This window comes from Leptodactylus fuscus, chromosome 5, assembly GCF_031893055.1.
Source record: "Leptodactylus fuscus isolate aLepFus1 chromosome 5, aLepFus1.hap2, whole genome shotgun sequence".
NCBI lineage: Eukaryota > Metazoa > Chordata > Amphibia > Anura > Leptodactylidae > Leptodactylus > Leptodactylus fuscus.
Window position 1 is genome coordinate 154722410 of NC_134269.1, and position 17988 is coordinate 154740397.

Genomic DNA, 17988 nt, shown 5'->3' on the forward strand with positions numbered 1-17988 from the left:
ATCTTATTTACAGGCAAGACTTTCACACTTCTGTTTTTTAATGTACACTTTAGAAAGCAGGCCTTTAGATGTTTACTCAGAGGACATGATCCTGTTTAACAGCCCACCAGGTACTTGTTGAAATAGCTGTGTACAGTATCATTCCACAACATTAACCCTGCTTAGTCACATCCATTAGAAGTCAATGATTCAGAGCATTGGGGCACTAGAAATGACCTTTCCAATAGGTGGTCATGAAGCAGGACTAATGTGTTCAGATGAAGGCTCTTGAAGAGCGTTTAACATGTCACTTAATACTTTTGCAAGGTTATAAGTAAGAGGTAAATGTTTATTGGCATTTTATGGTTTATAAAGTATTTTAGATGACTTTGTCTTTGTGTTTAACAGTTGTTATTTTTTTGTAAGCGATTTAGCAAATCATATCCCTAATACTGGTACAGATTTAGCAAAGTTAACCTTGACTTTCTGGGAGAGGTTGCTACAGAGTCCTAATAAAGGCCAATAAAAATTCATTCAAAGACTCAAGATAACATGTCTCAAGATAAACTGCCACATCTGTAGATTATCAGTGGGATTCAGATCATAAACGGTTTAGACAGACAGTAGTCATGTTGCTCTTTTTGCTGTGATTTTTGGACATTTGGATAAAAATAACCACCTTTGCAATGTTTTTTTTTACCAAGTAAAGTGACTGTAATATGTGAATAAACTTTAAAAGGGTTCTTTCATGAATGAATACTTATGACCTATGCACAGGGTAGCTGACATGTATCTGATTCATCAGACTATGGAACTGATGGACAAAGCCGAGGACAGAGTGTAAATTGAAGTTGCCCTTAGAAGTATCAGTTTGGGTAGCCAAGCTTAATATCTGAGCTACCTGTAGGCAAGATCTTGAATAGAATTGTAGTTTCTGGTTTAAATGTGTTATGGTCATTCCAGCTGTTTTATGTAACAGGATACGCAGATATACATATACATAAATAATATGTGTATGTATAATATACACTGCCACATTAGTAACATTTCTATTATGTCAGACTATATGAACACATATATATTTATATCTATATAAAATCTATTTTTTTCATGTATTAAAGTAAAAAAAAATAATAATGTAACATTACAGTCTGATACACCATGACAGTAAAATCAACCCTTAGTCTGCTGAGATGAAGGTGCAAGAAGTAAATTCTACTTATGAGGTTTGAAAGACACAGGTCAGCCTTTGAAAGAGGATATTACTGACCTGTGTAAATAAGAGCAGGACAAACACTTCCAAACAAGTACAGGTCATGGTGGGGTCATGGCTGGTGACCTCTTGGACTACTGTTTTGTCAAATAAGTCCGCTTACCGTGTTAATCTCTCATCCTTTAGCTCCAAGTCTGCCACAGTGATTAACTGATCTAGCTTGAATTTAGTATCAATAATTTCGGCATCTCGTGGTGAATACGTTCCTCCCTCCTTCTGCTTCTGTCTAATTCTAGAGACAAAAAGATAAAAACATATAGATAAGTGTAGAAATGTTAACAGTCGGATTATATGTTGGAAATGATGTAGACAGTCGTCAATACCTGTACAGTAGAGATGAGCGAACACTAAAATGTTCGAGGTTCGAAATTCGATTCGAACAGCCGCTCACTGTTCGAGTGTTCGAATGGGTTTCGAACCCCATTATAGTCTATGGGGAACATAAACTCGTTAAGGGGGAAACCCAAATTCGTGTCTGGAGGGTCACCAAGTCCACTATGACACCCCAGGAAATGATACCAACACCCTGGAATGACACTGGGACAGCAGGGGAAGCATGTCTGGGGGCATAAAAGTCACTTTATTTCATGGAAATCCCTGTCAGTTTGCGATTTTCGCAAGCTAACTTTTCCCCATAGAAATGCATTGGCCAGTGCTGATTGGCCAGAGTACGGAACTCGACCAATCAGCGCTGGCTCTGCTGGAGGAGACGGAGTCTAAGATCGCTCCACACCAGTCTCCATTCAGGTCCGACCTTAGACTCCGCCTCCTCCGGCAGAGCCAGCGCTGATTGGCCGAAGGCTGGCCAATGCATTCCTATGCGAATGCAGAGACTTAGCAGTGCTGAGTCAGTTTTGCTCAACTACACATCTGATGCACACTCGGCACTGCTACATCAGATGTAGCAATCTGATGTAGCAGAGCCGAGGGTGCACTAGAACCCCTGTGCAAACTCAGTTCACGCTAATAGAATGCATTGGCCAGCGCTGATTGGCCAATGCATTCTATTAGCCCGATGAAGTAGAGCTGAATGTGTGTGCTAAGCACACTCATTCAGCACTGCTTCATCACGCCAATACAATGCATTAGCCAGTGCTGATTGGCCAGAGTACGGAATTCGGCCAATCAGCGCTGGCCAATGCATTCTATTAGCCCGATGAAGTAGAGCTGAATGTGTGTGCTAAGCACACACATTCAGCACTGCTTCATCACGCCAATACAATGCATTAGCCAGTGCTGATTGGCCAGAGTACGGAATTCGGCCAATCAGCGCTGGCCAATGCATTCTATTAGCCCGATGAAGTAGAGGTGAATGTGTGTGCTAAGCACACACATTCAGCACTGCTTCATCACGCCAATATAATGCATTAGCCAGTGCTGATTGGCCAGAGTACGGAATTCGGCCAATCAGCGCTGGCTCTGCTGGAGGAGGCGGAGTCTAAGGTCGGACCTGAATGGAGACTGGTGTGGAGCGATCTTAGACTCCGCCTCCTCCAGCAGAGCCAGCGCTGATTGGCCGAATTCCGTACTCTGGCCAATCAGCGCTGGCCAATGCATTCTATTAGCCCGATGAAGTAGAGCTGAATGTGTGTGCTAAGCACACACATTCAGCACTGCTTCATCACGCCAATACAATGCATTAGCCAGTGCTGATTGGCCAGAGTACGGAATTCGGCCAATCAGCGCTGGCTCTGCTGGAGGAGGCGGAGTCTAAGATCGCTCCACACCAGTCTCCATTCAGGTCCGACCTTAGACTCCGCCTCCTCCAGCAGAGCCAGCGCTGATTGGCCGAATTCCGTACTCTGGCCAATCAGCACTGGCTAATGCATTGTATTGGCGTGATGAAGCAGTGCTGAATGTGTGTGCTTAGCACACACATTCAGCTCTACTTCATCGGGCTAATAGAATGCATTGGCCAGCGCTGATTGGCCGAATTCCGTACTCTGGCCAATCAGCACTGGCTAATGCATTGTATTGGCGTGATGAAGCAGTGCTGAATGTGTGTGCTTAGCACACACATTCAGCTCTACTTCATCGGGCTAATAGAATGCATTGGCCAATCAGCGCTGGCCAATGCATTCTATTAGCGTGAACTGAGTTTGCACAGGGGTTCTAGTGCACCCTCGGCTCTGCTACATCAGATTGCTACATCTGATGTAGCAGTGCCGAGTGTGCATCAGATGTGTAGTTGAGCAAAACTGACTCAGCACTGCTAAGTCTCTGCATTCGCATAGGAATGCATTGGCCAGCCTTCGGCCAATCAGCGCTGGCTCTGCCGGAGGAGGCGGAGTCTAAGGTCGGACCTGAATGGAGACTGGTGTGGAGCGATCTTAGACTCCGCCTCCTCCAGCAGAGCCAGCGCTGATTGGTCGAGTTCCGTACTCTGGCCAATCAGCGCTGGCCAATGCATTCTATTAGCCCGATGAAGTAGAGCTGAATGTGTGTGCTTAGCACACACATTCAGCTCTACTTCATCAGGCTAATAGAATACATTGGCCAATCAGCGCTGGCCAATGCATTCTATTAGCTTGATGAAGCAGAGTGTGCACAAGGGTTCAAGCGCACCCTCGGCTCTGATGTAGCAGAGCCGAGGGTGCACAAGGGTTCAAGTGCACCCTCGGCTCTCCTACATCAGAGCCGAGGGTGCGCTTGAACCCTTGTGCAGCCTCGGCTCTGCTACATCAGAGCCGAGGGTGCGCTTGAACCCTTGTGCACACTCTGCTTCATCAAGCTAATAGAATGCATTGGCCAGCACTGATTGGCCAGAGTACGGAATTCGGCCAATCAGCGCTGGCCAATGCATCCCTATGGGAAAAAGTTTATCTCACAAAAATCACAATTACACACCCGATAGAGCCCCAAAAAGTTATTTTTAATAACATTCCCCCCTAAATAAAGGTTATCCCTAGCTATCCCTGCCTGTACAGCTATCCCTGTCTCATAGTCACAAAGTTCACATTCTCATATGACCCGGATTTGAAATCCACTATTCGTCTAAAATGGAGGTCACCTGATTTCGGCAGCCAATGACTTTTTCCAATTTTTTTCAATGCCCCCGGTGTCGTAGTTCCTGTCCCACCTCCCCTGCGCTGTTATTGGTGCAAAAAAGGCGCCAGGGAAGGTGGGAGGGGAATCGAATTTTGGCGCACTTTACCACGCGGTGTTCGATTCGATTCGAACATGGCGAACACCCTGATATCCGATCGAACATGTGTTCGATAGAACACTGTTCGCTCATCTCTACTGTACAGCACTCAATATTGCAATCATAAAATGCTTTTACAACTTATGAGACGTGGACCTTGTAGAACAATAGACCTAGTACTTTCAATGACCTTGCGCTCCTCACTACATTTCTATGTTTTTCCCTCCCTTTCCTTTGAGATTTTCTTTTCCTCCATATATGTATTTCTATTTCAGTTAAATCTCAGTATCCATCATACCTAGTATCTGATAACATGCCTATGTAAGTACATTTACTGAAGTTCTGACTTGGATGTGAACTTTGTATAGATGATACTAGGTTCACACTAGTGTTACCTCTCTGTCATTCTGGGTCTGTTTGAGGAACAGAGTAACGGAGAGGGGACCGCTAATATAGCAGTAACACAGAGTCCCACAGATCCCACTGACTATTTGTTTAAAAACTGACACTGGTGGAGAGAAAAAGTCTCCGTGCAAGACTCTTTCTTCTGCTGATTTTCAGGCACACACTACAACGATGTCTCCAACGAAGATGTGAACTTAGCCTGATTGTTGTGATCCTTGATATGTAACTATACAATTTGTAACTATTTTGCCGAAAGAATAAACTAATACAATTAGAAATTTAAAAAAAACCAAAAAACAATAAAATAATAGAAAATTAGGGTTGAGCGATCGGGAAAGATCGGATCCTGATCAGCAATCGATTAAATTTCCCGATCACGATCGGGATCGGCTGGAAAATGATCAGAAATCGGATTTTAAAAATCCTGGGATCTCAAGATTGGCTCAACCATATATAAAACATTAGAAAAGCAAAACACCTTAAAGTGTAACTTCAAGAATCTGAGATATGGCATTTGCAGTTTATGGCTCAATCCTCGAAATGAAGGCCTCAATAAATATTTTTTCCCAAAAAATAAGTAATATCTGTGATCATTTTCAAGTATATAGTAAAATGCCTTAAGAGCAACACTTTACAGTTAATATAGAAACTGATAAGTGTGAAAAGCTGTTTACGAGTAGGTATATACTTTAACCCCTGTATGCCATACGTTGTAATAGTACAGCACCCAACAACTCAGAAAGGAATGCAACCTGCAGATATAGCATGCAGATGGGAAACCTGCTAAACAGACACTGTACTATTGATTTATGCAAAGTTTGTTGAAAGGTCGGGTACACTTTAAAGCAATTCTTAAATATGCAAATGTAAACTTGGTTGATCTTTCTTACTTTGTGTATCACGTGTGATTGTCGACTCCCAACCTCTCCGATCATCTCAGCACCTATATCATTTTAACTTACTAAAATAATTTCCACCGTATCCACATACAATTTATTTCCCCATTCCTTTCTTAAGAACTTCTAAGTCTTATAAGGTTACAATTCAACTTTAGTGAACTATTAGTATATAAATCATGCTGTTTCATCATATACAATAGTAAAATATATTTGTGACATATGGAAAAGAAAATAGGCCTTACCTTGCAAAAGCATAAATCGCTGCCACGAGTAGAATCACAGAGAGCACACACAGTGTAACAGACAGGATGATTTCTACAGCCCGATCTGACAGTCCATCAGCTGGTGAGAAATAGTTGCAAATAAGAAACAAGGTGTTTCAGAATATACTTGGTGTACAGCCAAACACTATGCACTAGAGATTTTTATTCGTAACATGTTTCAGACTCGGAAATGAAAAACAAATGTTTGACTTGTGATGAACACATCATTTGATAGATCAGCAGACAGATAGTTATCTCTAACAGCGTCATATATTTCATTCTAGTCACCCGAGAGATGAGGAATACTTTATTATCTCAGAACCGAAAATCGAGAAAAACCGCCTCATGCACTATTCATAGAAATATTGCTTGTTCTGCCTTCAAAAGATTTCTCATGTAAATGTTTACACCTTGCAGTTCTGAATTTGTTAAATGTTTCACAAATATCAATAGTGTTATATGACCACTAAACCTAAAAATAAACGATTAAAGAAAACAGGAGTTATGTTTGCCTTCACTGTTTGTCACTCTGCAGAAATCCTAGAGAATACACAAGGGATAATTTCCATCTGGTTTGTCCCACTTTGGGTTTGGGAATGGGTGAATGGCAGGTTTTATGAAATTGGCGATTACCAATCTATTCTCTGGGACACACAAATATTTCTTTCATTTCTCAGTTTTATTTGCCTTATAAAACAAAATAAAAGCAAAGAAAAGAATGAGAATTAAGGAAGGATTATTTGAAATGTTTCCTTGCTTCTAGAGCATTTTCTTCACTATGTTTAGTTTTGATCTATGTTCTTTGTATGTATTCCTCAAATGGTTTTTCTGAGCTAAAAATATTGATGACTAGTCTAAGGCTAGGTCATCAATATCAGATTGGTGTGGGTCTGACATCCAGGATCTTCATTGATCAGTTAGTCTCAGCAGCTGATGCACAGAGAATAGAACAGGAAGCAGATAGCGCCATTCTATGTATAGTGGCTGAACTGAAGAACTTCAAATGAATAGAAGCTGATCTGCAGTACTTGATAAGGCTGCTACACAGAAAACAAATTTGTCTGCTTTCTGTTCCATTCTGTTCCACGTCCGATGTTGGGCTCCTGCTGATCTGATATTGATGACTGATAGGATAGGTCATGAATATTTTAACCTGGAAAACAGCCCTAGCAACTACTACAATGCCATGTATTTATTATAACGTCATAGACGGCCACGGGGATCCCCCCTAATCAAAATGAAATCACAGTCCCAGGGAAGTGATTTAAGGGGAAAAATCCACTAACGGAAAAAAAAGCTAGCAGAATCCATAGAACTCTATGGGGAGGTGTCTTTTCCTCGTGGATTCTGACACGGAATCAGCGACAAAATCCTCGCCAAAAAACTCTGTGTGAATGGACCCTAAGGATACGCCAAATTTATCATGCAGCATGAGCCCCCATGATGAATCTGGTGAATTTTCAGACTGTCTAAGTTTACACTGTCTATTAATAAGTCTGGGACATTATAGTTTCAACCATATGAGCCAAGGAAATTGTATTAATGTTAATTCTTTATCTTTTTTTCCCCCACACATATGATGGTTGTAGTAATGGAATAAATAAATAATGCTTCAACTTGAACTCTGGATGCTTTAATGCTTGCTATTTTTTTTACTCTATTGTGTGCTACCTCTGTACCCCCTATACTTGCAACCATGGTTACAAAACAAAATACATTGGTGTCCCATATGTATTTCGTCAAATTTTTTCATACTGTGTCACAGCTATTTTGTAGAATTCACTAGACCTTATAGAAAAAGATCAGGCACCAGGGGAACAATGAAGGCAAGGTTAATCCTATTAAGTAGTAGGAGAGTAAGTAATGAATGGAGCATTAGCCTTTTTCCGTTACTGGCAATGAGATTCACAATCTTGTAACAATACCACTAAAATGCCTTTGATGTATATGGAAACATCTGTAAAATGCCCGTGTAGTGGACAGTCCTTTACCAGAAGAGTGCAAAGACTAAAGACAAAAAAAATTATAGGACACAGCTTTCATTGCAAACACGATCTACTTGACAGTTCTTTGCAGAAGCTTTAGGCTCGGGCCCAATGTGGCACAAAGGCTGCACTCAACCCAAAGCTGAAAAAAATGCTGCATCTTACAGTCACTGCAATGTGGATGAGATTCTAGCAAATCACACCGCATGTTGTGGGAAAATACGCGGTTTTGGAAATCACAGCATGTCAATTATATCTACAGAAATGCCAGCGGTTTCCTAATAGGTATATTGGAAGCAGAATGACTTTTGATAAAAGTGCTGCAGGAAAACCGCAATGCATTTCTGCCGTGATTTTTCCTGCAATGCTTTTTTGCTGCGGCCTGCTACATGGGGTCATAGGGTCAGTGCACACAGAGTTTTTTGGCACTGATTTTGACGCTGAATTTGCCTCAAGAGTTCTATTGGGAGGTTTTTTTGGAGGCTGATTTTGAGGCAGATTCTGTGTCAAAATCAGCGCCAAAAAACTGTGTGCACTGACCTTTAGGCTGGGTTCACAAAGTTTTTTGGCGAGGATTTTGGAGAGGAAAAAATCTGCTTTAGGAATTAGGAAATGTTTTTTTGAAGTGGTTTTTTTACATGAGGTGTTTTTTAGAGCGTTTTTTTTTTTTTTTTCCTCCAGCACAGTGTATGTATCCTGAAAAAAACGTGTCAAAAAAGTGGAGACCTGGCAGCAGCTCCCGCAATCAGTGCCATGGTTAAACATGGCCAAGGAATGATTTTCCTGTTGTTGCATGCCATTTTGGTGTGGATCACTGGCCCTTGGAACAAGATCCAGGGCTGGTAATCCATTACCATGACAACTGGGAGCTATTGCTGACTCTCAGGCTTGTCTGGCATAGACTTCTATTACAGAGTGAGCTAGGCAGCCTGTAATAGAAGCGCCACAATTTAGCAATGCATCACATTGCTACAGGTTAAATATGATCATGGAAATAAGAATACCCCTTTAAGTTGTATGCAAAAAAATTTTCTCATTTTTTCTTTTTTTCCCACATTATACTTGATGAAGGGTGTACATACTATAAAGGCAGGTTATAGTGCTGCTATAGGGTCCATAAATGTCAACCTCTACTGTGTTTGCCTTATGGAAACTTTCATTTACTCTGACAATTCTCTCCAGATAAGAGCCAGCCCTTCTTTTATAGGGCAAAAATTTCAATTGTCACTGTGAATCTCTGTAACATTGGCCTATGTATAACTGAGTTAAGTCTGCAAACCAAAGCAAGTACAATATATAATAGAATGACAGATTAAACAAATCAAACAGATCAAAGCTTGACTGCAGGGATAGGTGATACATCATGGAAGGTAATGAATTAATGGCCAACACTAGACTATTCAGTATCCACTTTTCAGAGCTGCTATGTTCTTGTGGCAATAAATTCTACGTGCAAGCAAGTATGTAATTGCTTTACTTACCTAAGGTTTTTACGACCTCTGAGTATTCTGAGTCTGTAAATTGTCCTTTAATATTTGTGGCTCGAAATTTAAACCTGTGTGCAAGAAAAAGAGTTAAAACTAGAACACAACATCTTTATTTAAAGTGGAAGTAAAACTGAAAAAATAAAAAAAAATTGTGAGTTTTCAACAGTGATCATTAAGACAATGGATCAAAAATGATCATATGAAGTCTGTGTCCTACTAGGTATGCTCTGCGCTCCTCAGAGACAAGATCAACAGAAAATCTATGGGACAGATTTATTAAAACAATCTAAAAGCACAACTGTTTTAGTTGCTATTAGACCATTTTAATAAATCTTCGCCATAAAATACAACGCTAGTCACTGCTAAAACTACATTAGTTGTGCACAGAGCTTGTTATTTTACTAAAGGAGTTTACTAGTGTAAAAACACAAGACTGATTTATTCTAGAAACAGCGCCACTTTTAAAAGTGGGGAGCATGTAGTACTGCAACCCGCATTCACTTTTAACTATGCTTTGAATATCATATGATGTCTTTCACATAATACATTTTGCTACTTAAAATGCAAATAATGAAAAGTACAAAAACAATTTTGCCACGGAAATCTAAGAAACATACAAGTACTGTTTTCTCGGCTTCAGAGGTCCATTGCAGAATTTCTCTTTATTGTCTTGTAGCATACAGGTATTGTCAGCTCCAATGACATATACTTCTTGTTTGCTTGAAAAACGGTTTGTTCCATCTGGACATGAGGGATTTGGAAAACCTTCATTTGTAAAATATGGTCTTGGTTTTTGGAAATAAGCTTCGTGCCACTTAGTGATATTCCCATCATGTTGAGCTGTAATGCATAGCACAGGAATGTGAGATGAATTCATTAAATAAATATCCCAATGTACCAAGAGAATATTGTAAAATATCTTACAGAACTAGGTTACTAACACTGGGACACATTTGACACGTGCTAAAACACTTTAGAGCTTTCTTTCCAATGTGAGAAATCCACTTTGGTGGTCCTTGTACTAGTTTATGGGCCAAATGCCAAATGATAAAACTGTAATTATATAGCTAATGTTATATGGAAAATTTACAACTAAGTGAAATTAGGAAAGTACCAACTAAATAGTCATATCGCTTTTTAATAATGTATATACTAAAGTGTAAATTTAATCATTATTCATTTTTATAATTTTCCACCTTCTAAAACGTATCATTGGTATGACAATACATTGTTTCATCTCTCATTAGTTAGAGAAGTTTCCTACTTCTATTGTATTCCATTGTTCCTTTTTTCAATTTCAGGACAATGCTCTTTGCATAGCACGGCTGCATTGAATTTAAAGTGAACTGCAGCCACATTATGCAATTTAAATGAGCACCAAAGGAGAGTTCATTAGCATGATACATACATTTCACCATTGCTACATCTGTAGCTACCTAATATATTATTGTTATTATTATTCATTTTTAGTTACATCTTCCAAGTAGTTGTAACAGAGTAACAAAAAACTTAGAAAGTTATGAGTGTGGATATATATTTAAGGGGCTGTCTAGGATGTAAAAAAAAAGTCACATTTCACATTTTCTGCTGTTAGACTAGCTATTTCAATGGATTCTATCATTAAAATCACATTTTTTATTGATCACACGTAGGAATAGCCTTAAGAAAGGCTATTTTTCTCTTACCTTTAGACGTCTTCTCTGTGCCGCCGTTCGGTAGAAATCCCACTTTTTGTCTGTATGCAAATGAGTTTTCTCGCAGCACTGGGGGCGGCCTCCAGCACTCTACCAGCACTGGCAGCGTCCACAATGTTGCGAGAGAACTCTCCAGTGCCACTTCCATTTTCTTTAGGAACGGCCTCTCTGCGCTTCTTCTTCTGAAGCTTCAATCTTCTAGGCCTCCGGCAGAGCCGACTGTGCATGCCCAAAGGACACAAGAAAATGGCCGCTTACACCAGCTTACTGTATAAGCGGACATTTTTCTTGTGGCCATGGGCATGCGCAGTCTGCTCTGCCCGAGGCCTGAGGCCTAGAAGATCGATCCCAGCTCCGGAAGAAGACGCGCAGAGAGGCCGTTACTAAAGAAAATGGAGGCGGTGCTGGAGATTTATCTCGCAGCATTGTAGACGCCCCCAGTGCTGTTTGAGCGCTGGGGATCGCCCCCAGTGCTGCAAGAGAACTCATTTGCATACTGATGAAAACTGGGATTTCTACCAAGCGGCGGTGCGGAGAAGACATCTAAAGGTAGGAGAAGAATAGCCTTTCTTAGGGCTATTCCTGTGTGTGAGCTACAAAAAATGTGATTTTAATGATAGGATCCCTTTAACTTTCTAGACTACCCCTTAAATAAAAGAGGAATTTTCACTTTAAATGGGGTTTGCAGTTTTGGACAATCCATACTGCTTAGACGTGTCTCTTGACAATTGGAGAAACACAGAGTTCATTAATATCGATGTGCTGTCTGTGTGATATAGGAATTGGCATCTCCGCCAAACGGAGCACTGGCAAAGAATACCAAACAGACACACCTCTATTAACTAAGAATTTCCTAACAGGTATATGAAAATAGTTTTTTTTATACTAGACAAGTCCTTTAACTTATACATATAGGACCTGAAAACAGAATAAATAAGGCATAAATATATCTTGACCATATACAGTATGTGATAAATTGACTTATCATGTACACTTTCCATAGGGGTCATGTAGCAAAATTAATTGTCATATCCAATATATAAAATTAAGTCAGGTTTTATACAATGTTAGGACATGTTTAAGGTATCTCTTTTGTCTCTCCTGTTTATAGTCATTTTGGAGAAACCTCTAGAGACTTAGGTTCTCAATTACAGTTTGTCTGAAAGCCATGACCTGTATACCTCAGCAGTGGTGAAAGGTTAAGTTTAAGTTTATAGAGATTAGCAGTTTTATGCCTGTTTCTTAATTGCTGGGAGACCCTGGCATGTACTTGCACAAGTACTGGTACATGATATGGCGTTATATACAATACTGAATAAATGAATACTGTTAAGTTCAGAAATAATATTGTTGATGCTCTGTAGGGTATTCCCATGAAGAAATATTAACCTATACTATAGAGCTTATTCAGTATTCTGCTAATATACCTGATAGCCTACCGAAAATTTTTCAGTAGAACATAAAAGGGTTTCTAACAATGATGACCCATCTCCAGGATAACCCATCAATATTAGAAACCAGATATATCCTTTAATAGATGGGGCTCTGCCATAGATTTTGTATTGAGGGGGTTATCCAGGACTACAAGTCCGTCATAGTCTATTGGTCACATGGCCATGTCACATCTCAGTCAAATTCAAATGAATGGTTAATAATTTCAAGAGAATTAAAGGGATTTTCCAGTTTCGCAACAGTGACTTTTAGGATAGGTCACCAATATCAGATTCATGGAGGACGAACTTTTCCCCGCCAATCAGCTGTTTGAAGGGTGTGTGATGCTCTACCAAGGGCTCTTCATTGTTTACATTGGACTGGTCATACCATTGACTTAGGATCAGTGGTACAGGGTAACACCGCTTTCTTCGATTAACTAAAGAGGGACAAAACTGTGTTCACTACTAAGTAATGGTGCTCAGGTAGTAAAACCTATGTAAACACTGAAGAGGTTATAGCACTAAACCAAGTGCCGCAGCTCCTTCAAATTTATAGTTAAAAACACAGCGATCTTATATTCATGATCTGTCCTAATACTGGTGGCATATCTGCTGGGGACGAATAGTGACATAGTTTATCCATCTCTGTTTATATTTTCAAACCCAAGTGTGTGTCCCTTGAAGGCTATTCTAAGGAATTCTAGGAACTTGAATATTGTGTAGTTAAAGAGAACCTTTCATGAGTTGGGGCACATGCCATTTTATATATTGCTGGAAAGCTCACAGTGCGCTGAATTCAGTGCATTGTCGGCTTTCCCGATCTGTGCCCCAGGTGAAGAGCTATTGGTGCCGGTACCATAGCTCTTCACCATCAGAAGGGCGTTCCTGACAGTCACAGCCTATAGCCTGTACTGTGAGGGCGGGGAGGAACGCCTCCCCCAGTACTCATCTATGGACGAGCACTGTCAGGAGTGGGGAGGGGGTTCCTCACTGCTCTCACAGTACAGCGCTATAGGCACTGCTGTGAAGAAGGACGTTCCTGACAGACTTTCAGGAACGCCCTTCTGACGCTGAAGAGCTACGGTACTGACACCAATAGCTCTTCACCCCGGGCACAGATCATGAAAGCCGACAGTGCGCTGAATTCTGCGCACTGTCAGCTTTCCAACGGTATATAAAACCACATGTGCCCCAACTCATGAAATGTCCTCTTTAAAGTGATTGTGATATAGAGCTCCACTTTCAGTTCTCAGGCCAGTGACATAATATCCATTGGTCACATGGCCATGCTGCAGTGCAGCCCCATTCAGATGTATGGAACTCAGCAGCAACACTAAAAACAGACACTATAATATGTAGAACGCTGTGCTTGGTAAGTAGTGAAGAGGCCACAGCAGAATGCCTGGGTGTGACAGTACAATGTCAGATTACAGTGTGTGAACTGGAGTGTTACGTGACACTAAGTTACCTGCAACCTTACCCCTAATTTACCTGAAATATTGATTCTGCATTATTTTTGTCCAGTATTTGCTCAAAATAAAAAAGCCTATTATTATGTTATTTTGTATTTGATCACAATTCCTACTATTAAAATACTTTTTAAAATTCCCCCAAAGCCCTCAAGTTTTAGTGTGACCCTTGGGATTGGTCCAGTGACACAAGGTCATTGGGGTTTGAAGGGAGAGAGACCAGTTTGGTTAGGAAATAAAACAAGATTGCGGAACTGAATAGAAACCTAATCCTATCCCTCAAGACTTGGATTTAAAACAAATAGTGTATCAATCACCTTGGCACTAGAAAGGTCAAGACTCCTAATATTCAATGTGCCTGCAATCCTGATAATAATTATGATAAGTGATACTAGGTCACCACAAGGACATTAGAAAGCATTATAACATTATTGTAAAGCAGAAAATTACTAGCATCCATATGGAAATTTGGTTTCTTTGAATGTAATGCACCACACAGTTATTGGAAAGCAAGGGAATTTGCCATCTGCAGTTTCTATCTGAGGCAGTGGATATGTCTGGGCATATTCCTCCATTCTCATAATGGCTCCAAACTAGAGCAGCATGCAAACCAGAGGAAGCAGAGAAAACTTGTTCATCAGTTACATGGTTTGACAACACCATGCTTTCTATTTTCTGGTCTCTTTCTGTCCGTATTTCTTCAGATAATAGATTTTAGATATATAGCAGTTACCTTGAATTTAGGATAATTTACACATGAAGTCAGAAATAAGAACATGCCTCCTGTTAGCTTGCAGAACTAATCCAGCTAATATTCTGCAATGCAAATAACAGGGAGAGTAGTGCATTAAGGTTTAAGGATACATCCACCTAAGTGAGCCTGTCAATCCCCCTTTTCCAAACAAGACGGAAAAATATAATTGCTGCCCAAAAGCAGCATGTAAAGGTGAACATATTACTTGGTGTAAGGAAATAGCTTCAAATTCAAGGACAAAGATCAATTAGAATATATATTTATAGTAAAAGAAATAGTTTTAGTCAAACCAACTCAAAGGAAGGCAAAACGTAATTTCAATAAATAATGATGATACTTATGAAAAAAGAGCTGAAAGAGCTGCATCTGCTGTTTATATATATTCAGAGACAGAGATGAGCACATTTATTCAGCACAAATCAAATTTGTTTCAACTTTTTGGAAATCATCTTGCTGAAATTGCTAAAATTAGTATTTGTCATTTCACAAATCAGAAGCGCCGGCATGACTGCCGGTTGTCGGTGGTCCAGGAGGTGAAGAAGGGGTGAAGGGGGGTGTCTTATTTTTGGGGAAACAGGGTATATATATATATATATATATATATATATATATATATATATACACACACACATATATATCAGCATTGCGTCCAACAGATTGTATGTTAGGGGGAATTCACACTACCATTTCTAGTGTTCATTGCTAACATTCATCAGAACACTGACAGATCCAAACAGATACGTCAAAAACCTGTGTCAAAATACCATTGATTTCAATGGGATTTGATCTGTTGTCCATTAGCATCCATTTTCATCAAATCCATCACAGGTCCTCTATTTTGGCAGTCATAATGACGCAGGGTGCAAGATTTTTGGGTCCATTCAAAATAACGATCTTATGATGGATGTTAAGTGTCTATTATTTTTTAACATTAATGTCTAAGGCTAACAGACAGTAACGGTAACATCTGCTATACTGTCCATTAGCACAATCCATTTTTTTCTGCGCATGCTCAGAAAGCAGAACAAAATAATAAACAAAAAAAAATACGGTATAAAAATGGACTTTAACTGACTCATCTCTTTTCATAGAAATGCTTCTGTAGGTTTGCTAAGTCTGAAAAATTGTGAATAAAGTCATAGTAGAGGAAAACATTTTTCTAGACTTCCTGTTTGTAATTCTATAGTGATCCTATGTCCAGTTCAAAATGGCTGCTCCCATTTCACAGAAACCTGTTACATTAAACAAGATACCTGACTTGCCAGCACCATGTTATAGAACAAGCTTGTGGGAAGATTCAGCAGAACTTGTGTTTCATTCATTTAAACCTCTGCTCACTCTACAAAAAATGAAGAAAGCATCCAGCACAACCATAACCACATGGGGTTAACCATGAGTGAGCTGTGTTAACTTTTTCCTGCTCATTCTAGACTTAGGAGTCCAGTGGACCTTGTCAGTGATTGGCAGCTTTCCCTGTATAACTGTGCACACAGAGATAGCTGCCAATCACTGACTGGGACCACCCACTTGGCTTCTAAACTCAGAAGGAGCAGAATTAAAGTGAATTAAATTAAAGAGAATATTTCACCACCTCCACCAATTCCTGTTTTTAGTATATGTTAATAGTCACTGCTCCACTGATTCCAGCACAATTGGAATGTTTTTCTCTAGCACCCACCACTCCTGAGCAATCAGTGGTGTTAGTTTTGGTGCCAATCATAGTTGGACAGTGTTCAGGGCTACAAATCACACGTCTTGCTTCCATGACAATGCCCACCTGACAGTAGGAGCCTTAATAGCAAATGAGGCAGTATAACTAATGTATTGCACTTATTCCTCATGCATGGTGGGAACTAGAGAAACAATTCCAACTGTGCACCTACTAAATAATGCAAAGAGCTGGACTTGGCAGAGTTGGTTAAAAGTCTCCTTAAAGTTATACTGTATCTTTTACCACAAGACTATATATCAATCTGCTCTGCTCCTCCTGTTTTATAACATGCTACCAGCAGATTGGATTGAGTCTACAACATGGCAAGTTTCCATTAACTGCACAATAAATAGAAATTAGATAGACTAGTTATATTGTCTGTAAAGAGATTTTCCACATAAAAACTACATATGAGCTTGATATGATGATATGATAAATTGTTATAATGGGACATCCCATGCTTAGTGCATTATTGAAAATAATGGAAAGCCCACCAAGTTCAGTGGAAGTGTACAATGTTTCATATGCATTTATTTCAACTTTAAGATCTGCGACATTAAGAGCGGTTGTCTTAGACAAGCAACCTCTATAGGCTGGGGCCTCACATGGCGTAAATGCCACTATTTTTTTTGCGCAGCAGACACACTATGATTTCAAAAACCATTGCAGTTTTGTAAATCGCAGCATGACAATTATGCCTATTGAAACTAAGGCATTTTTCATAAAGGTGTAATTAATAGAGATGAGCGAACAGTAAAATGTTCGAGATTCGATATTCGTTTCGAGTAGCCCCTCAATATACGACTACTCGAATCGAATATCGAACCCTATTATAGTCTATGGGGGGAAAATGCTTGTTTCAGGGGTAGGCAACATTCGATCAAATTATACTTACCAAGTCCACGAGTGAGGGTCAGGCTGGATCCTCCGAGCAGTCTTCTCTGTGCAGCTTCCCCGCGGCATCTTCCGGCTCTGAATTCACTCTGCCAGGCATCGGGCCTGGGCAGAGCCGACTGCGCATGCCCGCACTACAAGCAGACATGCGCAGTCGGCTCTACCCAGGCCCGATGCCTGGCAGAGTGAATGAAGAGCCGGAAGACGCCGCAGGGAAGCTGCACAGAGAAGACTTCTGAAGGTAGGAGAAGAACCAGCGTTGATTGACTGTATAGCATTCAGCCAATCAATGCTGGTTCTGCATCGAACTTTTACATTCGAATAGCAAGTGGTACTCGATCGAGTACGAGTATTTCGAACACCGTAGTATTTGATCGAATACCTACTCGATCGAGTACTACTCGCTTATCTCTAGTAATTAATAGAGATGAGCGAATAGTATTCAAAACTGCAGTTTCAAATACCTCGCTCCAGAGGAATGAATGGAAGCGGCTGGTGCGCTGGCACTTAACCCCTTGCTGTTCACCTGCTCCCATTCATTCCTATGGGAGCGAGGTATTTGAAACTATGTTTTGAATAGGTACAGACAAAATGAAT

The 17988-nt window shown here is 40.2% G+C and overlaps 1 protein-coding gene across 1 annotated transcript in view; it reads right to left on the reverse strand.

Moving 5' to 3' along the window:
- PTPRQ (protein tyrosine phosphatase receptor type Q) overlaps positions 1-17988 on the reverse strand; it is a 228069-nt gene that overhangs the window by 30425 nt on the left and 179656 nt on the right. Inside the window, exons 50-53 of the mRNA XM_075274511.1 lie at positions 10054-10276; positions 9431-9504; positions 5944-6043; positions 1356-1484 (exon numbers count right to left, since the gene is read on the reverse strand). Of these exons, the coding sequence (XP_075130612.1) occupies positions 1356-1484; positions 5944-6043; positions 9431-9504; positions 10054-10276 (526 nt within the window). The remainder of the gene's footprint in view (positions 1-1355; positions 1485-5943; positions 6044-9430; positions 9505-10053; positions 10277-17988) is intronic.